The following is a 26,685-nucleotide window of genomic DNA, read 5'->3' on the forward strand; positions in this document are numbered from 1 at the left end:
GAGATTCCGGTCTATTTAGAAAGATAATTTCTAGGAATGTTCGCAGCTCTTTTGTATGCTCTCCTTACAATATGTGCAGGGTACCCTCTTTTCTTTAGATTGTAAGTTCAACACCATGTTTTTATGTCTTCTTTTTAAGTACAGTTGTGCCTAATGCGCAAGAACTGTCCGAATGGCAAGTTCTCTCTCAGACTTTGAGGGTGAAAGCTCTTGAACTGTAAAAGCATGTTGTTTTGTGTAGGTTTTTTTTTATAAAGGCTTGTCCCAATCTTATTGTCTGTCATTCGATAGATGTCAAGCTCCAAAAAAGAAATGCTATCTTTATGGGCCGCCATGGTGAAATTGATGGAAATTTCGCACATGTTCAGCCAGTTGACAAACGCATTGAGTTCTTCAAGTTCGTCTCTCCATATCATGAATATATCATCAATATATCGATGCCATGCTACGATGTTCTTTTTGAAGAGGTTGATATCAGCGTATACAGACTTGCCTTTGAAGTTGTCCATGTACAGAATTGCCAGATCGGGGGCAAAGGTTGCCCCCATACTTGTACCATGGTGCTGTTGGAAAAACAGACATGAGAAAAAAATTGGTAAGAGCCGGATGGATGCATTCTGCTAAAAAGTCAGAAGGTGGTTGCTTCTCATTTCTTTTCTCCAAAAATTGGTGCATGACTGCAATGCATTGAATCTGTTGAATGTTGGTATAAAGGGATTCCACATCAAGTGTGACAAAAATATCTTGGGTATGGCTGGATAGAGACTCCAAGATTTGAATAATTGAAGTGGAATCCTGAACAAAAGACCTCATTTTGCTGACGAAAGGTCATAAAAATACGTCAGCATAAATAGATAAAGGTTCAAGTAATGAGCCAATGGCCGATACTATAGGACGGCCAGGGGGAGTACTGATGCTTTTGTGTATCTTTGGTAAGCAGTAGAAATCTGCCGTCATAGGTTGTCTGTTGATGAGAAAAGATTTTTCATTATCGGTGATCCAACCCTCTCCTGTTGCATGTGTCATGAGACTTGTAATTTCTTCCAATATCTTATTGGTAGGGTCATGTCCAATTTGTCTGCAAACCATAGTATCAAAGAGTTGTTTTTCTACTTCTAATTTATATAGGACGGAGTCCCAAAGGGCGATACCCCCACCCTTGTCTGCTGGCTTGATCACAAAGGAGGCATTTTCCTCTAGATTCTTAAGTTCAAGCGGTTCAGCTTTTGAGAGATCATCTCTATATTTGTTCGTGTTATTACAGAGAAAGTTCACAAATCTGAGGATTTTATTCTCAAATGCTAGGATCTCAGGCGACACCATAGATTGGGTGGGAATAAATGTGGACAGTGTTTTTTTGCCAGATCTGTTGTTGTCTGCTCTAGGGGGATCGTCCCTATTATGGAAGAAATCTAAGTCTTAGAGTTCTGAAAAATTCTGCATCTCGATTTCTGTCTGAAATAGATCTGCCTTACATGCGGGAAAACAATGGAGTCCCTTGGTGAGTACATCTCTTTCTGTATGAGTAGTGGAATGTGTGCTGATATTTAAGATGGGATTCACCAATTCTGTGGTGGTAGAAGCCATTGGCGTGTTCGCATGGCGTGGTTGCCCCATTGTCTGGGTTTTCCCCGATTTCCACGCTATTGAAAAGACTGTCCTCTTTGTGGGGGACCACTTCCACTACGGTTGGGAGCGCCTGTGATCGAGTCTGAGTCACTACTGTTAGAGGAGTGAGAGAGAGTGACAAATCTTTTCCCATTTTTGGACCTAGTGTTCGGCTGTCACTTCCAATTTGCTTGATTAGTGCTGTATTGTTGAAAGAAACTTGGCACCAGATGAGGATAGGCGTTTTCTTGTAGTTTGAAATATCTTTTTTTAGTTTCCAATTTTTTTTAATCCGAAGTAAAGGTCTTAAATTTTTCCATTTTGTCGTTCATTTTCTCTAGAACAGTTTTAATGTCTGGAATCACAGAGACTTCATTTATTATTATTATTTTTTTCTTTAGCACAATCAATTCTTCTTCTTGTTTCTTCCCTTCTTCTGCTGTCTCAATTATAAGGATTACCCAGTCTCGGAAACATTTGTTACCAACTCCACTGAAACCTTTCATAAATTTTGAGTTATCTAAAAATACCCTTGGGATGTTTTTGATCTGAAGCCCTTCAGGGATAACACCGGCTTTTAGATACTCGATCATGAGTTGGCCATGTGATTGTGTTCGATTGATTATTTTTTGTTTGTTTTTTGAGTGAGGAGTTCTACATCATTATGAAGGACTGGTGGAGTGGGTCCAGTTGCCGAGACTGGGGTCCCAAGAATTGACAGCATCTGTAGACATTTTTTTGTACAGGTCCTCGGAAAAAGACACTATATTAAAACTTTCCATTATTGCTTTTGGAAGTGCTCAACCAACCACAAGGGTTGTCCTAAATCGATATACGCTCAAGGAGCACGATAGGTCCCTTTTTTTTTTTTTTTTTTTTTTTTTTTTTAAGGGGGCTTCATTTTTATGTTTGTATGAATAAAATAAATTTGATTTGACTGACCATTATATGTATGTGTGTATATATATATATATATATATATATATATATATATATATATATATGTATGTTTAGAAAAATGGTACCATCACTCCTTTTGTGTCAATAATTGTCCCCAACAAAATTTGTTCAACTAAAAGGGTAGCTTTTTGGGATTTGTTCTATATGATGCCTTAACGTCCTCATCCTAACAAGCCCCGTAGTACTATTGTGCTCCTTGAGCGTATATCCCTTGGTTTGCACTAATACAGTGGTAGATCTCCAGACTGCTTCATCTCACATTCCTCGTGCCTCCTTGGGTCCTGGCCTCTGAGCCCTGCAGCATCCTCCATTTGACTCCGTGGGCAGCGATGAGACATTTTACCTCAGAAACCAACTTTTTGGTAGTAATTCTCATTGTTGGAAGGATTGTGGGCCTCTTCTCTACTCTCCTCCGTCGACTGTGTTCCCTCTAGGAGCTGCTGCCCCGCATGCCTGACCCTTCCTTCTGGCCTAAGGTGGTTTTTACATTTAATCTCTTAGAATATGCTCTTAATACTTAAGCTGATTACTAGTAATGTGAATGCTTTAAGTGGGGTAAGAAATTGGGGTCAGGAGGCTCATTTGGGGGCATGGCTTGCATGACGGGCGTGGTCTGACTTGATGGGCGTGGCCTAAAGACGAGCATGTAAAAATTGTCTGGCCAACACAACTACTCAGTCCGCTTGACACATTCCATTAAAGTATAGCAAATCAAAGCTCAGCGTCATTATTTACTGGTCCCTTAACTGGCCCGTTGACAAAAGGGTGGGTGAGGTACATTAGCAGGTTCATTCAAATTTTGAATAGCCGCTGTGCTGACTTGACCTGGCTGACTACAGCGCCTTAGCCGGACAGGACACAGACAAAAAACTGTGCCCACGACTGCACAGTAAACAAATGCCCTGCAGTTACTAATGTAAAATGTTTCACTTTTGGCACCTGAAATCGTATGCATACATTTTTAGGCAATTGAAATCGTGATGAACGCTTAGTACTTGCATGTCACGGGAGGGACTGAGAGACCAGCGGTAGCTCATTCTCACAGCAGTCCTTAACACTTCTTCAGGTCTGAAATCGCACACCTAACTGCTTGCAACAGAATAGTCTCATTAGAATGTGTAAAGAAGTTAATGCCACCACTCAAGTACATTTGCCCCTCCCCCACAGTCTCTGAAATTCGCTCCTCTCCTAACATTTGAAGGGTTAGCCCCCACGAAATGTCTGACATTAGTCCGTGCAGACGAAGATTCTGGTAAATACTAGAGCCTAGTATTTACACCTAGTCCATGCCTTCCTCATCACAGTGCTGATGCCCTCTTCTCCCTCCCTCCCTCCATCCCTACATACCTCGTGCCCTGACTCATTTGCTATGAGAACAGAAGCGCTGATAAGTGTATATTTACCCTGCCCAACGTTATTTGATTATTTTTAGAAAAATATTTTTCCTTTCTTTGTACAAGTGTTTGGGGGCCTTCATATGTCATAACTGTGACCTGGAAGTGCAGGAGCCTGTGCACTGTAGTATCAGGGAGTGATCTACTACAACATTCCAGAGGGACCCGCAATTACTTTCTTATAATCCTGGCCATTCTGGACCGACCATCTGGCATCTGCTGAGCATGCACAGCTTCCCATATCAGCACAGCTTCCCATATCCCAGGCCCTTGCACCTCTGCAGGGGCAGAGATCTAGATTCAACGCACCCCCTGCCAGCCACAAGTGCGCAACACGGTTGAGCCATCTCTGCCTCCCCCTCCACCTCCTTTCTTTGTCTGCAATTAATGCAAAAACAAAAGATACCTTTAGAATGTATGCAACACCCACGAGATTTATTTAGTGTACCATATACTCACTTGGCCTGCTGAAATTGGTTTGGCTTCATTTTAAAATCATCCCAATCGGTATCAAATCATTCATTCACCCCCTCCTCCAACCCAACAGTCTCTTATTCTTCTACTAGTTCTTGGTGTGGCTCTTCCAGGAGTGACCTTGGTAGTCGTAACCTGCCCGTCGGTGCCTTTCCTCAACTCCCCAGGGATAGTTAAAATGTTGCACCTTCCTATGTTTTGCAGGGTAGAACATGGCCTAGGAGGCCCCTTTCTTTCATGGCTTTCCTTGACTTGTTTCAGTGCTCTCCGAGAGTCCGGAAGTGCTGCTGTAAAACTTGGAAACGATGCATCTTTCTAGCCACAGGCAGTATCCTGTACTTGACCTTGATTGGTCACAGAGGACCACTAGGGGCTAGAATCTATAGGCTTGAGTGAGCAGATACTGGGGGGGGTGAGGGGTGGAGCGGTCAGGGTTCCCTATATGTTTAGAGTAGGTTTACACAAAGCTGTGCATGTTGTTGGTTGTCCAGGGATACGCCACCACTCTAGCATTATCACACTGATGCCTTCCCTCAAGATAACCTTGCATTGTTTACTTATTTCTAGTTTGTACCCGGTGGTCGTAGTGTTTTGACGATGGGCTACCTAATACTTTAACCCCACACCCTCTTATCTTCACATTTTGACTTTGCACATGTCTGATCTGGATTGAGATTTCTTTGATCATGAAAGCACTCCACTTAGAAGATAGCTAAGGAGGACATAAACAATAAAAAAAGATAGCTATGGAGCAGCACGTTTTGTCTTCGGAGCAAGACAACGCAGAGCAACACAGGTCAAAACCCAGACCAGCGCTTGCAGACTGGCCTCCAGTATTAAGCACATTATAAAAGATTTAATTTCGAGGATCTTGTCAAGTCCTGCTCTGTCCTTTGGCAATGTGGCTTCTGTGGCTTCTGTGCTATCTGTGTTTTGTGCTGTATGCGGTGTGGATTGTGACCACCAGGGTCTGTCGGCATCGCCTTCTTGTGGACCCACAGAAGGCCTCCACTGCATGAAGGAATACATCTACATCATAAAATTGACTCCTAAATGGATTACAAAGGGGATTATGCCCTCAGTGGGAATTGTTGTGTCCATAAATGATCAGTTTCACCTTGCTCACGCCCTTTGTCGAAGCAGGTTTTGAGTCTGGTTTTCACACACTTACTATTCGCCAGAGGGTTAGTCAACCTCGGATGCCAGTATCGAGAACTCAGGATCCAGTCTTCGAGAGTAATGCGATGCCTGTGACATAACCATCTGACCATAAATGAGAGAACAAGAGTAATGTTCCGCAGCTATAATGGGGTGTAAGGCAATGCCTTAGCGTACAGTTTTTGATGCTTGCTGCTTTCCCTTGGTAAATTTGTGATCTGGTACACTGGGAGACTCCCCTGACTGCTGCCCTGTGCCGCCAGAATGCATTTTCTCTACTCTGGCCCTCCCTATTGCTGCTGCAGTAGTGTGGTCCCTAGATCTCTGGTTGCACAGTACACTATCTAATCCTAAGCGTCCGGGAAAGAATTGGTACAGAGAGATTTGGGGATATCCTTCTTGTACCAGTGACAGAAAGCTGAAGTACAGCCGATGGAATCCACACTTGTTCCAAGATCTGGAAATCTAAACACCAGCTGAGAGGCTGGCAATCACAGGCCAGTCGTGGATCCAGAGTGCTGTGGTATCGTTATGTCTTGGGAGGATAGCTCAGCGGCAACGTGCTCACCTTGGAAGCAAGACGACACTGAGCAACACAGGTTCGCTCTCCTGGTCCGCGTTCGAAACCTCTGGGTATTAAGCGCGTTATAAATGACCAATCATATGTGCCAGGCTCGGAGAATGCCTTTCAGAAGATTGCATAGAGGTAACTGCTCTGTTTCTTTAAAGAAAACCCTAAGCCAGATTCTGTTCTCTATGATTGATTTTAGAAATTAAAATACCTTTTTATTCGATTTAAAATCCTTTGGGTATATAGAACACCTATTTTAGAGTGAGGTTTTTCTGTCTACCCCTGTGAATCTTCTTTCATGGCCCTGGTGACAGCCCGTGTTAGGAAGCCTCCTTCGGCTTCCGTCCTGCGTAAGGTCCAGGGCTTTGTTGATTGGGCTCCTCTGCGTTTAATGCACGCCGGCTGGCTATGTCCAGTAGGTGAATAACATTAGCGTACTGACTAGTTGCTTCTGCCCACAGGAGAGTTTGCAAGAACAGCAGATTTGCTATCTTTATATGAAGGATGAATCGAGGCAGAAACTCGCCTGCGAGCAGCAGTCGGTGCCAAGCATATGCCATCCGATGCCAAACAAGTACAGGCTTTCATCCTATTAAAGGCGATACTCTTACCCACACTGCACCTGCAGCTCTTAAAACTGCCTGTTGCAAAGCGGTGCTTCTCATTGTCCACCTGTCACACTGGCACTAGAGTTACACCTTCTCCACATATTGTGAGTTTTATCCCACCTATTTACAAGCATTAATCATGAGTCTCTGTGTAAGGCAATTGCGATATTTGTGTCGGGGGATGTATGGAGGGGAAAGTCTAGACACCTTTTCACAAGAAATGTATAGAAGGGTATTGGGTAACGACAGGCACATATTTCCGTACGCTTATTTATTCATATTTGTTGAGCGCACAGCAGCCCGTGGGCATCGTGGCGCTTGTTACATAGGTGTTACAGCTTAGTTACATACATGGAAACATACATAGGTCGAGTGACATCATCAGGGTTATACATGGGTGGTACAAGAATACACTGCTTATACTTCTTATATGCAAATAGGAATCGGGTCGTATAAGGGTGAAAAAGAGTTAATTGAAGAGAGCCGTTTTGAGGTTTTTGCGGAATGCAAGGTGAGATGTTTCGGCTCTGAGGGCCGTTGGGAGTGCATTCCAGAGTTTGGAGGCGAGGTAGGGGAATCCAATACCTCCAGCCTTGTCCCTGTTAATGCGCGGTACAGTGAGTTGGTTGGAGTAGTGTAGTCTGATAGGCCTGCTGGAATGCGCTATGGTAAGCGAGTCTGATAGGTATGTGGGTGCTGAATAGTTGATGCATTTATGTGTGGTTGTGAGGATTTTGAATGCGATGCGGTCTTTGACTGGGAGCCAGTGTGCAGTGTTTCTTGCTTGTGAGATGTGGTCTCTTTTAGGTATGCTAAGTGCAGCTCTGAGAGCGTTATTTTGGGTGGTTTGGAGTCTAGCTATGTTTTTTATTTTGGAGGTGCCGACTAGGAGAGCATTGCAATAGTCCAGCTTGGCTCCTATGGTGGTTCTGGCAATGGAGAGGCGGTTGTTCATTGTTAGAAATGGTTTTATTGCATTGATCAGCTTTGTGCTAAGGGCAGAAGCTGAGGCAATAGCGCTAACTTGCTTGTCCATGGAGAGCGTAGTATCAATGTGTTCACCAAGAGTTTTAACTGAGGTTAGTACAGGGATGACACTGTCGTCGATACGGAAGTTTAGGTATATCGAGTCAAGATTGGCTAATGTGGATTTTTGCCCAAGAATGAGGATTTCGGTCTTGTCCCCATTGAGGCAGACCGTTCATTGCCATCCATGCTTGTGTGGTGGAGTAGATATTTTGTAGGGGGATGGTATCCTGTTTGTAGTTCCCTGTAAGGTGGAGGGGCACTTGGGTGTCATCAGCATAGTTTATGTATGTGATCCCACGTGCATCCAGTTTATCAAAGAGAGGTTTGGTAAAAAGATTATAAGAGTGGGGGCTGTACAAGATCCTTGGGGTACACCACAGTGAATGACAGTGGGTTCAGCATTAGCTATATTGGTGAACACTTTCCTAACCCTGCCTTATAGGAATGAAGTGACCCAGGTCGCAGCATGCTTGGAGAAGTATTCAGAATGCGTGAGGTGATTCGTAAGGGTATTATGATCAACAAGGTCAAACGCTTCAGAGAGGTCAAGGAGTAGGAGAAGCGCGGGTTTGCCATTGTCGAGGATGTTGCTGATTTTGATTTTTTTTAGATCTAGTAGAGCGGTTTCAGTTCCATGCCCTTTGGGGAACCCCGATTGACTCTTACCTAGGATGAAGTTGGTTTCGAGGTATTGTTGGATTGGTCTATGGGCGGCCTTATCTAGTATTTTAAGGAGAAATGGGACAGTTCTTATTGGTCTGTAGTTATTCAGTTGAGTGGGGTCTAGGGTAGGTTTTTTTTAGAAGTGGGCGCACCCATGCCTCTTTCAGGCTGATGGGGACTGAGCCAGATACGAATGAGGCGTTGATGAAGGCTGCGAGAAGGGGTGCGAGTTGCTCTGCACATTCCTTGATAATTTTGGGTGGGCATATGGCATCTTTGCATTGTGAGGGTTTGAGGAGGTGTTTCAGGATGTCAATGACATCAGCTTCTGAGATTTCCCTAAATGCAAATTCTGGGAGGTTGTTCATTTTGGAATTAGGAGCGGTCTGCCTGGGGTGGTTCTCCTTTGGAAGGTTTTTGTAGTGGTCTTCGATTTTGTTTTGGAGGAGTTCTATTTTGTTTAGCATGGCCGTTTGAATGCTGTTACACCCTGCTTTATCTTTAACGATCTCATCCGTGCTGGTGGGTGGTACTGTAAATTCTTTGAAGATAGTGAAAAGTTCTTTAGTTTGGAAATTAGCAGTGGCGATGCGCTGATTGTAGGCTTCAGATTTCGCATTAAATATGGTGTCTTTGTATTTTCTTGCAATAGCATGGAAGCTATTTTTGGTGCTGTCACAAGGGTTTATCTGACATGCTTTAAGGGCTTGGCGCTTGCTTCTTCTCAGGATCTGGAGCTTCTCCGTAAACCATGAGTTGGAGTGGATTGATTTGATTTCTTTTTTGCTTTCTAGCGGAGCGACAGCATTGATAGCAGTGCTTATGGTGTCTTTGAAGATATCTGCTAAGACGTTAGGGTCAGGTGAGAATGGTGGGGCCAGACATGGGATGTTTAGGTGGTTCTTGAGGTTGTCTGCTGTAAGTTTTTTTAGCACGTCTAGCTAAAGTAGCAGGTGCTGATGTGGTAGATTTCGTGGTTGGTATAAGAGGGATGGTGAATACTAGACAGTTGTGGTCTGTCCATGGCAGGCTAGTATTAGAGATGATGTCTGTGTCTCAGTTATGGTCTATCACCCAGTCTAGGGTTCAGCCTTTGATGTGAGTCGGAGAAGTGATTTTCTGAGAGAAACCCATATCGAGACGGTCCCTTGAGAGGGCAGTTTTGCCATTTGGGTCATTGAAGCATAGGTTTAGGTGGCCTCAGAGTGGGGTTTTGGTAGATTTTTTAATGGTGTTCCCTATGAGATGTGTGACTTGTCCTTGGAAGTCGGGAGGGGACCTGGAGGTCGGTAGATGACGTGGATATTTATAGTATTTCCAGGAGAGAGTGCTAGTTTGACTGACAGGATATCTGCGTTCCCTTCACTTATGTTGGGGATGGGTCTTCTAGAGGCGGTTTCTTTAAAGATGAGAGCAACTCCCCCTCCTATTTTAGCTGACCTATTCTGTCTGAGAATAGAGTAGCCTAAAGGTAGAGTTAGCGCGATAGCAGGGCCAGAGGCTTTGTGAAGCCATGTTTCCGTAATGGCTAGTATGTCAAGATCTTCTTTGATGATCAGATCATTAACTTCTAGTGCGTGAGCATTAATAGAGCGTACATTGAGTAGGGCTCATTTGTAGTGCAGCAGTTGGCGGTTTATTTATGTAGGAGGTGAGGTGGTACTTGTGTTAGGTAGGGAGGACCGTAGTGAGGTAGTGTTGTAGGTGGGTATGCCTCGGGTACACTTGAATTTCCTGTTGATGTTTGCTAGTCGGAGGTGAGTGTGAATTACTTGGGCAGAGGCCCGTGAGCCCAGTCTTGTGTTTCTGAGTGCTGTCTTGATGGGACTGGCTGTGTAAGTGCATGGGGGAGTGTACGAGACCTGAGTCTGCATTGTCTAGATTGATTGTTTGGAACGTGCGTGGCTGCAAATTATGTGTATTTAGTGGGACTGCGCGTGAAGTCCATAGTTTGAGAGTTAGATGTGTTGTGATTGTTGTATTTGGCGAGCTCTGAGCGATGGTTGTCTGTGATAGTGAGCAGTGTCAGCAATGTGCCTAGGAGACGCAGGGTTTACATGCTACTGAAGTATGTTACAGTGGTGTTTGGTAGCTATACTTATACAGTGTTAGTGCACGTATACACAAAAATAGCTGATTAGTAGCAGGGCTTGCAGAAGGTCTGCAGCGTAGGCACAGATGAGGAGTACACGAGGGGCTCTGCTTTGTACAAGTGGTAACACCTGCCTAAATTATCTACGCAGAAAGACTGCATGGACATGCATGAGTGGTGGGTAAGCTAGAAATACATAGCATTGAGATACATATAATGCCAGTAGTACAGGTGCGTTGATTTACAGGTTAAATGATTGCATAGCGTATGGCTGTGGGGTGCAGTACATATGTCTTTGCACATTATTTTGCATGCAGTAAGTGGCAGTACATCGTATAACCGTTTGTTCAGTAGGATGCACTTGCAAGTTATCACAGGGTATTCAGTTAGAAAAACAGCTTAACCTAACTTGGATGGGTTGTAAATAATTGAATTGATCTTACGGATAGTGCTCGAGCGCTAGTGTCATAATGTTATGCTATAAGAGTTAAATGTGATTTTAAGGTCTAAAACATTTGACCTAATCTCAATCAAATCTATAACCATATCCAATATATATATATATATATATATATATATATATATATTTAATAAAATTTGACCGAAAAGATAAAGGGTCCAAAGAATTCGATCAAATGTTTTAGGTCAAATGCTTTATGCCAATGCAGATTTTAACACTGAGCTATTGGCGAAATGCATTTATAACGATACATATATTTTTTTAAAAAAAATAACGAGTTATCTATTTCACCGCTCATAATATCTGCTTGCACTCTGTTTGTATAGTCTGTGAGTGTCATCTAGTGGACCTTTTAGTCATTGGATTCCCGTTTTTATTGGTGTGTGATGTCTTTTCTCTAACCCATAGTACTTTTTTTTTTCTCACACATTCCTTTTATGGGGGAGACCCCCTGCTCCCCCTCTGACCTCTGCTACCCCTGAACCCTCTTTCGCCCTCACTTTTATACAACTTTCAGTTTAAGTGTGAATGGTCTTTTTTTACTCCTAAAACTCACCCCTGTCCTTCTACCTTCATACCTTTATTTCAATATTTGTTAAACATATCATTATTTTGTACCCTCTTTATTAAAGAAAAATATGTTTACACCTTTGAAAAATGACTATTGTTTCGAGCATTGTTATCAGTGGTTACCTGTTAATGCGTTTGCGACCAGCGTGGTCTCTTGGGGCTCCTTGTGAACACGTTTTAAAATGTCTCTTTTCTTTTCTCAGAAGTAGAAGATTAGTGCCCAAGAGACTGAAAACATGGCAACACGTCTCAGACCGGTATGTTTTTAACACATGGCAAAACGCTCTTTTAACCTTAAGCAAGCTGCTTAGTATCGTTAATCTGGCAGTCGGTGTGTAGGGCGTCTCTCCCGAGTATTCGTTAATCTGGCAGTCGCTGTGTGTAGTGCGTCTATCCTGAGTATTCCTTCATCTGGCAGTTGGTGTGTAGGGCGTCTATCCTGAATCTTCGTTAATCTGGCAGTCTTTGTGTGTAGGGCATCTATCCTGAATATTCTTTAATCTGGCAGTCGTTGTGTGTAGGGCGTCTATCCTGAATATTCGTTAATCTGGCAGTCGTTGTGTGTAGGGTGTCTATCCTGAATATTCGTTAATCTGGCAGTCGTTGTGTGTAGGGAGTCTATCCTGAGTATTCCTTAATCTGGCAGTCGTCGTGTGTAGGGCGTCTATCCTGAATATTCGTTAATCTGGCAGTTGGTGTGTAGGGCATCTATCCTGAATATTCGTTAATCTGGCAGTCTTTGTGTGTAGGGCGTCTATCCTGAATATTCTTTAATCTGGCAGTCGTTGTGTGTAGGGCGTCTATCCTGAATATTCGTTAATCTGGCAGTCGTTGTGTGTAGGGAGTCTATCCTGAGTATTCCTTAATCTGGCAGTCGTCGTGTGTAGGGCGTCTATCCTGAATATTCGTTAATCTGGCAGTCGTGTGTAGGGCGTCTATCCTGAATATTCGTTAATCTGGCAGTCGTTGTGTGTAGGGCGTCTATCCTGAATATTCGTTAATCTGGCAGTCGTTGTGTGTAGGGCGTCTATCCTGAATATTCGTTAATCTGGCAGTCAGTTTGTAGGGCGTCTATCCTGAATATTCGTTAATCTGGCAGTTGTTGTGTGTAGGGCGTCTATCCTGAGTATTTGGGTAATCTGGCAGTGAGTGTGTAGAGCGTCAATCCTGAGTATTCCTTAATCTGGCAGTCGTTGTGTGTAGGGCATCTATCCCAAGTATTCCTTAATCTGGCAGTCGTTGTGTGTAGGGCGTCTATCCTGAGTATTCGTTCATCTTGCAGTCGGTGTGTATGGCGTCTATCCTGAGTATTCGTTCATCTGGCAGTCGGTGTGTATGGCGTCTATCCTGAGTATTCGTTCATCTGGCAGTCGGTGTGTAGGGCGTCTATCCTGAGTATTCGTTCATCTGGCAGTCAGTGTGTAGGGCGTCTATCCTGAGTATTCGTTCATCTGGCAGTCAGTGTGTAGGGTGTCTATCCTGAGTATTCGTTCATCTGGCAGTCAGTGTGTAGGGCGTCTATCCTGAGTATTCGTTCATCTGGCAGTCAGTGTGTAGGGCGTCTATCCTGAGTATTCGTTCATCTGGCAGTCAGTGTGTAGGGTGTCTATCCTGAGTATTCGTTCATCTGGCAGTCAGTGTGTAGGGCGTCTATCCTGAGTATTGGGTAATCTGGCAGTCAATGTGTATGGCGTCTATCCTCAGTAGTCCTTAATCTGGCAGTCGTTGTGTGTAGGGCGTCTATCCTGAGTATTTGTTCATCTGGCAGACAGTGTGTAGGGCGTCTATCCTGAGTATTCCTTCATCTGAGAGGGTCATGTTTGGAGGGTTTCTGCAGAGATGGCCCATGTTCTGGAAAGGCACATGCGCCCTTTTCTACTTCCATTGCCGTGGTTTGGTTGTAGTTCGCTAGAGTCCCCAGGGCGTCCTATCCAGTGCGAGGTGGACTCTAGTAGGTGGCAGGCTTTCTTGGAGAGTAGTCCCTTCTCCATCGCTGAAAGGATTGTGGAACGGGCTCTATTTTTGTCGGCACTTTTTGAAGCTTTGTCCCCCTCTTCCTCAGGCCAGCAAGAAATGCACAGTAATTGGAGGCTCGGGCTTCCTGGGCCAGCACATGGTGGAACGGCTTCTGGAGAAAGGCTACTGCGTGAATGTGTTTGATATCCGCAAGGGATTCGAGAACGAGCGAGTTCAGTTCTTCGTGGGAGATCTCTGTAGTAAGCAGGTAAGTGGGCAAGCGAGGAAGCAGGCGGGGATGCCTAGACACTGCATACAGTGGAGCAGAGCTTTCTCTGTGAGCAGCAGTGGTGCTGTTTAACTTGAAAACTGCTTGTAATGTTATTTTTGAATTAATCACCTATGTAACCGTAGTCCATGCTGTTGTCTCATGGGTGGGTTCGGTGTGGCTCCTGGCCCTGGGGATTTAGACTCTGCTGAATATTGCGCTACAGAATCTTGCCTCAAAGATTGAGTGTGTAGTTGCTGTTGCTTGGGTATGCGAGCATCTGTGTGCTGCTAGTTGATTCTATTCTTGCGTATGGTTTCTTGGGTTGTAGATTATGTATGTTGCAGGGTAAGTGCATGTTGTTGGTATGTAGACCTGCTTCCGTGTAGATGGGATTAAGTGATGGCTGTGCTTATGGGGCTCCTGACTCGCACATTTTCTTGTTGTCACCTCTATTTCCGAGAGAGTTTAATAGTAGCTAGTGCTGTGTTTCGCTGCTTGTCTGGCAGATGCTTTCTTGGTGTTGAGGACTTGCATCCCCGGGGAATGTGGCAGGGAGGGTAACCAGAGGGGTGCCCACCTCATGGCAGATGTCGGATCTGCCGGGCTGCCTGTCTACCTGTAGCGCGCGTGTTCATCACTGTCTCTCTCCCTGGGTGCACGGATCATGCTGTCGCCTCTGCGGTCCTTCAGTCTGCGTGTACACGATGGCCACTTTTGCTTTATTTTGTATTGAGGCTGCACTGGGTATTGCAGAAACTGTGGGCCAGTCATTGGCATGGGTAGCAGCTATTGTCTCAAGGATGGTGTGGTGTGTAGGAGGGGGTGGGTTATAGTCAGTAATGACTGCTGCCTCAAGGAATTTAACACAAATATTCTGTGTGTGCAGAACCAGATTCTGCTTTAGTTGGACACTTGTTGTTTATACGTCATCCCATGGGTGTTGTCTTGGGTTGAGGGTCCCATTGCAGGTTTGATGGCCTGTTCTTACTGCTGTGTTTCTGCGGATTTTGTTGTTGGACCTGTTGCTGACTTGGTTGAGGGTTCCCATGTGCAATAGTTCATGTTTTGCATCTTAAGTGGTTTTGAGATCTATTCCTGGGGGTGTTTGGCATGGTGTGGTTGCTGTTTGGTCTTGTTTCACTTGTGGATGATTGTTGTGTCGATGCAGTGGCTGGTAAATGCTGTGACTGTGCGGTCCTTCATTCACTGATGCTTTTTTGAGTTCAAGTGTTACAGGTGTCCTATTAAGACATAAGAAAACGTATTGCATGTTATGAGATGCAGTGTGACATATATAGCAAGCACAGGCACCGGATCAGGCCAGGAAATATAAATGCTTGTTGGAGTTGGCTTAGAGTGTCATGGCTGCCATGTCACATGACCAGGGAGCTTGGGGACACCATGTTCGATCATGTGTCTTGGCAGGCCAGAGAGGCTTAGTGGAACTTTGTATTTCTGCATAATGTACCAGCTCTCAGACTGTAACAGGATTGGAAGAGGTCCCAGGCTAGTAAAAGTGTGTGTATGAGACACCCAGTCTCTTTAGAGTCGTGAGAGGATGGATTGGTTGGGCTCCGCTATATGCATTAAACAGAAGGAAAGCGCCACATACCAAGTCACCGGGAGCCCCGAGTCACGTTTTTTTTTTTCCGGGGTTCTTCTGGTGATGTACATGGATGTGTTGGCCTTCTTACAGGGGTATTTGGATAGTGACGGGTACTGCACTTGAAACCCTTGTCTAGCATGTGGTTTCTTGTTTTGTAGGACCTTTTGCCGGCCCTGCAGGGAGTGACCACTGTCTTCCACTGTGCTTCGCCTGCTCCATCCAGTGATAACCGGGACCTTTTCTACAGGGTGAATTACATCGGCACCAGAACTGTCCTGGAAGCCTGCAAGGAAGCTGGTGTGCAGGTGAGGAGTGTACGGAGGTGGCGGGGTCACTGGGAAATCCTGGCCTCTGCTCCCCAGAAAAGGAGTGAAAGGCAGAGGATGTTCTGTGCTTAGACAATTGGAGTGTGGCAATGTGCTGTCTGTTCTCTGTACAGGCCCCTACCTACCTAGTTGCTGGAGGAGGACACTGCACCCCACTAAGTCGTGTCCACTCTAGGCTGCAGATTCTGCAAGACCTTTCTGATCAGGAGTCGCACAATACAGATCTCTATTCTATCTATGTATTACTCCACCCTACTAATTCTATTTATTTTTGTTTGCTTCTTCCATCTAGTCCACTAATATACAGCAGGGTGCAAAATGTGCACTCGCCTCTAGTCACTGGCTAGTGATATCTGACCCTTGACAAGTAAGAAATGATGTGCTGTGTGTATGTATAGAATTGAGATGCCAAGTGACTTTTGTATGGATGACTAGTGCCTTGCAACTTAGGTTTTTGCCCCCTGATTTTATAGTACATAAATGAGTAAGTGCAGAGATGAAATCACATGCTGCAATGCAAGTTATAGATTCGTATGAGCACCAGACAGCCTGGAAAATAAAATTTAGAGTTGAATATTTGGCATGGGCCGATGTTGGAGCTTTCACTGCTTCAGTACAGTCCGATGAAATCAAAAAGGGGCCCTTTTGCATGACGACCGCGAAGACGGCGGTGTGGGAGGCAAAGCCCGTATTATGAGACGTGCACATGAAGTTACTAAATCCGAAAGGGTAAATGTAAGGGTGACATTGCAAGCCATATGTAGAATTCAGCTAAGGAAAAGGGTAAAGCTAAGGAGAGCTTTAACTGGGAAGATAAACAATAGTTCAAGACACACCAACCATCATGGAAGCATCCAGCGAGAGAGCAGACCGGTCTCCCAAGCTGAGAAGCCCTGCATCATCTCCCTGCCTGACCCTGTAATGCCTCACTCCCCTGATAGATGCAACATTATCAACAACTGACTCGCAGACAAGATATGACAACACATTGAAAACATAAAACACACAGACTGCTCCAAACAAACCAAAGACGTCCCACACATGCCAGCCCACAACACGTCCAGAGGCACCAAATTCAGGACAATTACTCTTGAAGGCCTGACCAACACTCTCATAGCCCTCAAACACACCACCTACAAAGACAACATCCTACCGCCCCCCCCCCCTCCATTTTGAAGGTGCTCACAAGTGATGTACTGGAAATGGAACTGATCCTCCCCAGCTGAAGCAACCCTGATTCAACCCTGGTGACCTGCCCAACTATTGCCCTCATCATGCATGCGCCCTTCATCTGTTAAGTGTTAGGGAAAGCAACAATTTCCATCAAGTTACACAAAAGGATCACGGCACATCTCCTACATGACTACCCATCTGCTTTCTCCGACTGCGATGCAGCACAGAGCCCTCCACCATCCAAGTTATCGATGATGTTGATCGACACATCCAGGGGAAAGGAGATCCCTGTTTACTTGTCCTACTCTATCATTCTGCTACCATTGCCAATGAACACCCCTCAACAGCCTCATCACGTGCATGGACCTTGAAGGAACAGTCCTGCAGTGGTTCACCTCCTACCTCTACAGCAGAGACCAGCTTGCCCAGATGGGAACCAGCAGATCCTAGTTCTACCCAGTAACCTGTGGCATTCCACAAGGCTCCACCCCGTCTCCCTATCTTCTTCCAACTCCACATGCAATCGCTGAACTCTTTACCAGGGTTGCCAGAAAAAGAAACCCGTCTGTAGCCCAAACAGAGTTAGCAACTAACCCAACCGCATACTTCTGCACGGGCCAAATTGTTCTATTCAAAATATGATTTGCATGAATGCAACCCACTTTTTTAAGATCATAAATTTAAAAACTGAAAATCGGGCACACCTAAAGACGATTAACACAAAGGTTTCACGGTGTGAGAACATCACTGATTGCATGCAGAGTGTTCTGGCGACGCGTCAAGGCATAGAGCTGAGGGAATCCTACAGTATAAGAGGAGACTTGCCCCATTCCAGTCAGGAGATACTAGTCCAGTCTTGCATCCTGGCATTTGGAGTCCTAGGTTTATAATGGAGACACCGGGCTTGTGTACAGGTCCCAGAATGCAAAGTGACATCCAGAACTGGACTTGCGAATGGCACGGGGAATGTTTGCATTCATGTAAGAACTCCGTAATGGAAGCTCTTATGTGATTTCCTCACCTCCATCTCTGTGGCTCCTTAAAAGGCACTGAATGCAGTCAGTGATGTCCTCTTGGCGTGAAATCTTTATTTCACACCTAGTGAACCTCCCTGATTGCATGCAGTTGCTTCTTTCGAACAGCCCGGTAGGGAGGTGAGGAAATTGCATAGGAGATTCCCCTCGATCACAGCAGGCATGGTCAGGAGAGACCCACACCCCCTTTATACTGCCCCCACCGTCCCTCCCTGGACACCGTACTGATCACTTATTGGGCATCTCCCCCCCCCCCCCCCCACCCCTTCCCTCCCTCTCTCTCCCATGTCTTGTATTGTGTTTTGTCAAAGTGTGGTATGTAAACCTCGGTTCTCAACATTCTTTAGACTTCATTGCTTTAATGTATGGATATGTTGTGATCTATGCGGTTGTGGAAGGGGGGGAGGAACTAGCAGGACTCTGGCTGCATCCAAAAGGGAGTCAGGTGAGGTGAGGTGGGGTGGGGTGAGAGGCCAGTAGGCAGCTCAATGCTACCCTTTTCTGTGTGCTGTTGCTGCCTAAAGGGCACTTTTAAAGCCCCGAATTCCCATGTAAACAGATTTGGCACTGATTGATATTGGCATGATTGTTACCATGTATTTTGCCACTTCTACATCCCACCCTAGCCGACCCTCTACCTCATCACACAACTCCTCCACCGACGGGTTGCACAATGGAATTCACACCACCAGAAGGTGCACTAAATTTCCCTAAACCTCCCCTTAAACCACCACAGATACACCAACACAACTCTCCACGCTATTTAAGCACTGCTCTGAATGACCCCACAGACAACCACACAATTGCCTTAATCTGGAGCATATGTTAACCACCGCTACAGACCCTTCTCACAAAATAACTAAACCTACAGAGAGCCCAATCTTTTCAGATCTACACACATCAGCATTGCATCAAAACAACCTTGCCCTACGCCTCCTCCTTGCTAATAAATTTGTTCCCTGCGCTACCTCCTAGAAATCTTGAAAATGACAGAATGCACACTGTACAAGATTCATTAATCTAGATTAACAGGGCAACTCTAGTGATTGGCAGCGGGGCGGGGTGTAATGTTGGTTCTGTCTTGCCAGCCCCAACCCAATCCACAAATATCCACCCAACCACCTATGCTTGAATCTCTGGTGCACTGAGTGGCTGCTGTTATATACCTGCCAAAGGAGGTGATGTAGGACTGAGGGAGGCCCAATGCAACAATAATGCAATCTTAGGTGAGAAAGTGTTGAGGGGATAGTAACCGAGGAGCATTAAATATGCCCCATGGTTAGGTTTCTTCTTTCATATAATGTAATCACTTATTAAGAACTCCAATGAGTGCAGTTAAATCCGAATGAAATTGAATTATTTACCCAGGATCACACTCTTTGACTAAACAATGAAGCAGGGATTTTAACCCACTATGCAATTTGAGCACTTGACAACACACCTTCCAGGCTTTACTTGGTATACATGTGGAAGGATTGGATTTCAAAGCCTTCAGTAATTCTGTCTTTTAGAGTCTACTTGCACAAGTTGCAGATTTGATACCTTTTATTGGACTAACTGAAACATCTATGCAAAGATGGAACAAAACATTAGCTTGCGAAGTCCCACAGACCTCTCCAGCAGATGCTGCAGCATCTGATGAAGAGGTCTGTGGGATTTGGAAAGCTAATTTGTTCCATCTATGCATAGAATTTTCACTTTGTTCACTAAAAGGTATCAAAAGCTGCAACTTGTGTGATTTGTAAAACTGGACTAACACTGTGTCTATCATTTTCTTTGCACTTCAAAAGCGTTTACTTGCCAAACACACAAATTGCAGCAACCTAAAAACATGTAAATCCTTACAGAAACATGGTAGCAAGTGTGAGGGGTCAGAAACGAGAGTCAGACACAAGTTATTCATATTCTCAAGTAAAGACATTTATTGAAACAAACTGGTTGGGAAACTGCCAAATTGGCCCTATTCCAAGCAGAATTTCCCTACCTAAATATCAAAACTAGGGAAGCGTCCATGTTAGGAAGTCAGTAACTGAAAAGCAGCCATTGTGGCCAAAATGGGGGAAATTGGCATAAGGTGGTTATCTTTATGCAGATAAGTCATAATGGATAAAACGGCCATTGGCCTACAGAGATTGTTGGATGCAGTGGGTACGTACGCCAGTGATAATGACCTGGTTATTGACCCTGACAAGTCGAAAGTGACGATAATCGGGGCTAATTCTAAGAAAAGGAAAAAAGATCATATGTCTGGAAAAAAAACACTGGACATTTTGGATGTGTATCATTACCGCATCATCCCCTCTTTACTAGCTACCCCTTCAACAAGCAAGTTCCAGATTGCATGAATCACATGCAAAACAGTTGCAACCAAAACACCTTTCTGGTGATGCCCTGGCCTCCATATACCAAGTGTCAATATCGTTGCTCTTAAGACAGAGATCAGCATGAGGTGGAAACGTCCAGAAACCAACCTTTTCCTGCTACTCTGTGTTCTGATCGCAGATAAGACTGGCCTCTCCATTATACAGTTCAGGTAGTATCTAAAGACCCCTGCGCTTCACTGCTCCACACAACCCCCTTCTCCCTAACTAAAGCCCCCCCCACCCGCACTCTGCTGCTTTGACCTACCTATCTAAAGTCACTGATACACCAGCACCCTTCCTTGTAATCCGCAGGCTGCGTCCCCTATCTACGGCGCTCCATTTCTCCCAGATAGGTGTGCACTTTATGATTTCCATTCATTGAAGCAGCAATGACCAAAGTGCAGCAATTCGGCAGAGGCAAATAGTCGCAGTTGTCATTGTTTTTTGAATTTGCATAATCCGAATTGATCTTTACAAATTAATGACGGGACCTGCTTCAGAAAGTAAAGACCGGCATGAAAAACATAACCCAGGTCGCAAGCAGAAGTAGTGGGTGTGGTTCGGGGCATGTACGAAAAGAAATAGAAGCGGGAGTACAAAAATTAAAGGAACAGCTGGAAACTAAGATTAATCTGCAATCCAACAGGGGTAAATACTGTTCAGTCATCTAGCTTTCGATTGTATAGGAGCAAGCAGAAAGACACATTTGGGGAATTGGTGAAAGAGAGGGGGTGGGGGGAAGGAAAACCTCTTCTGAGTATCGGTTGCACATGTGAGCATGAAGTAAGAGTGTCAGTATAAAGCATGAAATTAACAGGACCCACTGCAGAATCCTAAGTAATCCTAACGGACAGCAAAGGTTGAGTTAAGAGGACCATTTGCATGAGACAAAGCAATTCTTCCCCCGAGTACGTGGCAAACGCGGCTTACAATGTTCCTGATGAACCCAAACCCAGGGAGGAGAGAAGACAACAGTGTAGTGAGAACGGTATTGGCCAATTTGACCTAAAACAATTGAACTAAAGACCAATTTGGTTGAATTTGTCATGGCTGATTTGGCCTTGGGGCAATTTGGTCGCATATATTGCAACATGCCAACCCTGGCGAGCGGTGGTGACCCCACTCCCATGGTTGGTATTTGGCAATTTTGAGGGCGCAGGGCTGTCCCCCACTTCCTAAACATTGGAGGCGGGGGACCAAAGAAAAACTGCATGTGCGTTTAAATTGGGCCCCAATCACATAATTTTTGGTCAGTTTGCTGCGAACAAAAGAAATTCGGGCAAACATACCCAAACCGTGAGAACCCCAGCATAGAAAGCATGTCTGCCATTACAACGATAGAACACATCTGGATGACTTGAATAGTGAAGGAACTCGAAGGGTGCAAGACTTACCCTTTGCATGAAGTGCTCGGGGGCGTAAACCACATTAATAGCAAGTTCTTGTTTGGCAGGAAAGTAGAGACTTGAAAATTAACATTTCTACCTTTTTTGAAATAAAGCACCAGAAGTTAGTCGAAAATGAGACATGTATTTTGTGAAAGGGGAATAACGGTTGCAGTTTTTAATTCAGCAGGGAAAGAACCAGAAAGAAGAGACATACTAAAATCAAACCACTTTTGAAAGAAGTCTTATTTGTTCTGCGGAGTGGGAAAAGAGAATAGCTGAAACTATGAAAGACATACCCTTGCAAATGATGTCTGATAGTCCCCAGCACAGGCATGACTGTCTAGAAGCAAGGAGTGCCTTTATCCTATTGATAGCTAAGGTAACAGTCACATCTGGGTGTGGGGTGAGGATCCCCTCTGTCAATGAAAAGAAGCTGAATAGGCAGCTGTGACGAATCTGGAGGTTTTGTTCCTTCTACCTTGGGGAGATGGGGGGAGCCACCCCCTTTGAGGCTAGGGAAGTCAGCCTGCTAAGCAAAATACCTCCCTAGAGGTTTGGGAAAGTGGAACCTCGCTGGAAGTGACCACCCAACATGGGACAGGGATTCCCATTCTAGTAAGGGACACCCTGTTATTGTGACTTTGTCTGTATATATGAGAATACCAGAAGTCGATCCATCTGCCATCTGTGGAACTACAAATAGTGCCAAAAGTACAGGTGAACAGTCAAGGCCATGCTGATATTTCAAGGGGTTTGACAGTCAAACATGACAGACAGACAGACAGACAGACAGTCTGCTCCAGAGGAAACCAGAATTCAGCCAGACTGGACTCTGTGGGGAGAGACCTACACAGTTGGTGGAGGAAGATTAGGGAAATATTCCTTCATCTAAAATCAATTACATAATTTCTTTTTTTGGGAACTTAACAGTTTGATTGAAATAACTGAGAAAATAAACGTCTCTTTACTTTTGAACTTGGACAGGATGGACACAGAACTGATAAATACAATAAATGCAAGAATCCTATCTCCTGTTAAAGAATTATAGAAACAGAAATCTAGGAGAGATTTCTGGAACCACTTGGATTGCAGAGTAAAGAACATTGGGGCAACCAATATTTCCCACCATTCTTTTTAGGTTGTTTTTCTAAGTGGTAAGGGCAGTTTAGTAGTTAGGATGTGAACAGAGGACAAACTATTATTCTGACTGATATTGATGAGTGACTTTAGTTTCTTAGGACGGGAGCTTCCCTATTAGCAGTAGGGTCAGTGGGGCATTTTCTTTAAGTTAAATGAAAGACTTTGTAAGCCAAATATGTCTTTTGGCCTGCCACATATGGTGTTAGAAGTGGGATTGGTACCACCTCATATAAGGATTGGACCCATGGTAGAGCAACGCTTGCAGTCAAGTGCAAAAATACCTACATTTGATTTATTACGTACTAAGGAGGTACAAATTCCCTCTACTGAAATTCCCTCTTCTGAAAGGCTATTAATACCCACTGGTATCGGTAGCTCCCCTCATACAGGAACATTTATTTGCCTAGCTACCAAGTCTGGTCTTGCCTGGCGATATTCCCTGGATGTAGTAAGGGTTGGTGGTGGTCCCTTATTACAGAGCAGAAATCAAAATATTTTTACACAATCCTGGCTGCGACCCCCTATGCGGTTAAAATGGGAAAGTAAATAGCCCAGGCGGAATGGTGTGAGAGTGGCCAGTCTGTGGCAGTCCATCTGTCTTTCTACAGTGGCTACAGTGTCCATTTGGCGCCATTTCCTTCAAAACCAGAAGGCAGCAGTGAAGCGGAGCAGAGTGGTGTGAGAGTGGCAGTCTGTGGCAGTCTAATGGCGGCTAGGGTGGATGGCGGAGATGCCCTGGACCTGAGACATAACACCTCTGAAGGCGAAGATGAACCACGAAGGCTGCGGAGTGCCAACAGTTCCTCTGCCCTCTTGTTGGCTTCCTCACTCTCCAAAGACACTCATTCTTCTCCACAACCTAACATTCTATCCTGTGTAGGCTCCCTAAAGCGACCAGGAGGCAAACTACAAAATATTCCAGTAGTTGCCTAAATTGATAGTTACTTTTTGTAGTGTTCTGTTGAACTATCTTTCTCAGAAGCACAAACAAAAACTCTTACCAGAGGGGTGGTTCGAGCACATGTCCGGATCCATTATGACTGGGGACGCTGTTAACAAGATGAAACGAACAGAGGAGCTCGGCGCTTGTGAGCCGGAGACGGGCTCCATCAGCATAGGAACCGCAGCGCTTTGGCCCCAGTCTCTGACGGTGGACAGCGCAAGGGGAACCCCCCCCCCCATCGTAGGAGGAGAGGCCTCCTGTGTCAGAAACCGGGAGGAGATGGGGTCGGGCTTCGCGTGTGGTGAATCAACGAACGGGGCTAACTGCGGTTCCACAGGACAACGGAGCTGCAGGGAAGCCTCACCTGCACAGTACTCGGATGTCGAAGCTGGATGCGGGGGAAAATCCAGCAGAGTTGGGCAGCCCGGGGCCCGGCCCATCTACCTGGTGGAAGACGCGGAGGAACTGTCCCTCGGAGGAGGGGGTGCTACCTGGGTTGAAAACCAGGGGGAGCCGTGGCCGGGCTGTACAGTTCCCGCTGCACCCTTGGAAGCTCGCGATGCATCTCAGCGTCCGGATGACGAAACCAGAGTCTCCGGGGCAGAGAAGTTTATGAACTTAACTCCTCCTGGTTCAGCTGCCGGACAGCGCCACCAAGCGGCCACAGATATTATTACGGTGACTCCTTTGCCAAAATCAATAAAGGCTCAAGTTCATAATATTTTGACTTCACCACCAGTAAAATGTGCTGAAATAGATCATTATGAAAGAAACAGCCTACAGTCTCTAGATATGGAGCCCAAGATTGCGGGGCATTCTGACGAGACGATTACAATCTTGCCCGCATCACCATCTTTCCCCTTGGCCCCCGTACACCCTGAGATCACTGACCCTGAGCCTGCCAAATCGACTGATTTGAGAGAAGGTGGTGTCTTGATATGGGCAAAATCTTCCTCGGGGCCAGCCCTTTGAAAGCAAAAAATACCCAATTCAGCCCAAAATACAGGTTCTATTGTGCTGAGCAGTGAACTCATGCTAGTGACAAATGACACCTTCAATAAGTTTTAGTATTTATTCTAAACAGAGAATTTCATATATATTTTGGGATTCAAGTTAGAGAAGATTACAAAGCACAAAACTTAGAGAAATGCAAAATATAGAGAAACATAGAACTTAGAAAAACATAGAGAAACACAGTCTTACGCCCCTTCAATCAGCACTGGGAGACCCTGGCCCTCATAAGCTAGCTGTAACAAGCCCCGCTCAGAGGACAGCGCTGCTGGGTGCCGTCAGAGCTCCAATTCCGGGCACTTGATCTTGCTCGAACCAAGTCCACAGGACGATCTCCCACCCGAGTCATGTGAGCATGCATATTTTATAATCTCGTGCTGTCCGTCCATGACGCACAGTTCCAGAACTTTCCCTGTGCAAAATATAGGCTGGCTCATGGAAAAAACCCAACTCTGTTAATTTCCACTGTGCTCCTTCTTCTGAGCCCCTCCCTGGAGCCCATCTGCGCGAAAGCTCAGGAATGTCTTATCAGTGCCTTCCCAGAGAAAGGGAGATTAGTTTACAGGGCTACCGTTAGAGAGGCAGAATATTCTAAGGGAAGCCGAGATGTATTAACTCTATTAGAGCAAGCTCTAAAAGGCATGCACTCATAGTTTAGTGTTCATAGCGCTTAAGACTGGCTATCTAAGCGCTATATAGGTGCCATAATGTTCCAAACACTCCAATATTGTCTATTAGCTACAGAGCTCGGGGCCCTCGCCCTGCCTGCATAATGTGACCTATCACTCCTACTAGGCCTGCATATTCCTTGTAGCTCACTACTGCATAATGGAAGTGCTACAACAGACTACTGTCAGCATTTTTGGCACATACTTTGAATACACTATTGGCTTTCAGCGGCTAATGCTGTCATCTAAAGCCCTGATTGGCAAAGTTGCAATTTTGTGTATCACTACAGGTGGCAAACAGGGAGCTCCTACTCGACAACTACATGGAATTCCATTCAGGCTGATATCAAAGAAAAATTTCGATCTCCCCACAACTACCAAGCGAACAGCAGCAAAAAAGCCCCCCAGATCCTCTTCTTCAGTAACTCCACTGGCGAGTCTGCGTCTGGAAAATTCACTGAAAACGCTCTTTCAAAGACAAGCTAAAAAGAAACTTCATCAATCGGGGCTCGGGGAAATTTCGGACGCAGACTTGTTAGAAGCGCTTATAGAACCTCTACTCACAGCTTCATCTGGTTCCCAGAAGAATAACCCTAGTAGCGGGATTCTTGTTCCGCCATCACACCAAAAGGAGCAACTAAAAGACACTCTCAATCCTGGGCCACCGGTCTTACCAATTATTTTGGAACTACAAGAAACTCGGCCAGAGGAAACGCTAACTCTACCATCTTCGCCAGTTTACAACAAGTCTTGTAACGAAGCCTCAGAATCTCACAGTGAAGGTCTAACTTCTCTGGAGCCTGACCAGATAACCCAACCTTTACTGGGAAGCATGAATTCTTTACCCCAGTTAGACTGTATAGGCTCGGCATCTGCTTTACCAGTGTCATCAGAAAAAAACAGCTTAGACCTACACGACAACGAAAGCTCAACACTTCGAGAAAAGGAACTTGGCGATTAAGCCCATCCCCCCAGGTGGTTCCCTTAGACAGTGAAGTACATAATGGAAGTAAAGAGGCTTTGCTAGAACCCCGGGAGGGTTTTATTCCGAGGCCGCCGACCCCTCAACACAAATCAAAGGAATTGCCACGGTTATGGCCCCTTCAACACCTGTGAGCTCCTCATCTAATAGAAGAGCAAGTGAGTCTTCTTACACTATCCCAAAGGAGACTCTGTCAAAAAAAGCAGATTTTATGTACATCATGTCGGCGGTAACAAT

The 26,685-nt window shown here is 45.1% G+C and overlaps 1 protein-coding gene across 1 annotated transcript in view; it reads left to right on the plus strand.

Annotated features, from left to right (window-relative positions):
- Nucleotides 1-26,685, plus strand: part of NSDHL (NAD(P) dependent steroid dehydrogenase-like) — a 58,869-nt gene that overhangs the window by 5,466 nt on the left and 26,718 nt on the right. The window contains exons 2-4 of the mRNA XM_069648941.1: nt 11,791-11,844; nt 13,650-13,811; nt 15,579-15,725. Coding sequence (XP_069505042.1) covers nt 11,824-11,844; nt 13,650-13,811; nt 15,579-15,725 — 330 coding nt within the window. The 5' untranslated portion in view covers nt 11,791-11,823. The remainder of the gene's footprint in view (nt 1-11,790; nt 11,845-13,649; nt 13,812-15,578; nt 15,726-26,685) is intronic.

This window comes from Ambystoma mexicanum, chromosome 2q, assembly GCF_040938575.1.
Source record: "Ambystoma mexicanum isolate Mex_15411 chromosome 2q, UKY_AmexF1_1, whole genome shotgun sequence".
NCBI lineage: Eukaryota > Metazoa > Chordata > Amphibia > Caudata > Ambystomatidae > Ambystoma > Ambystoma mexicanum.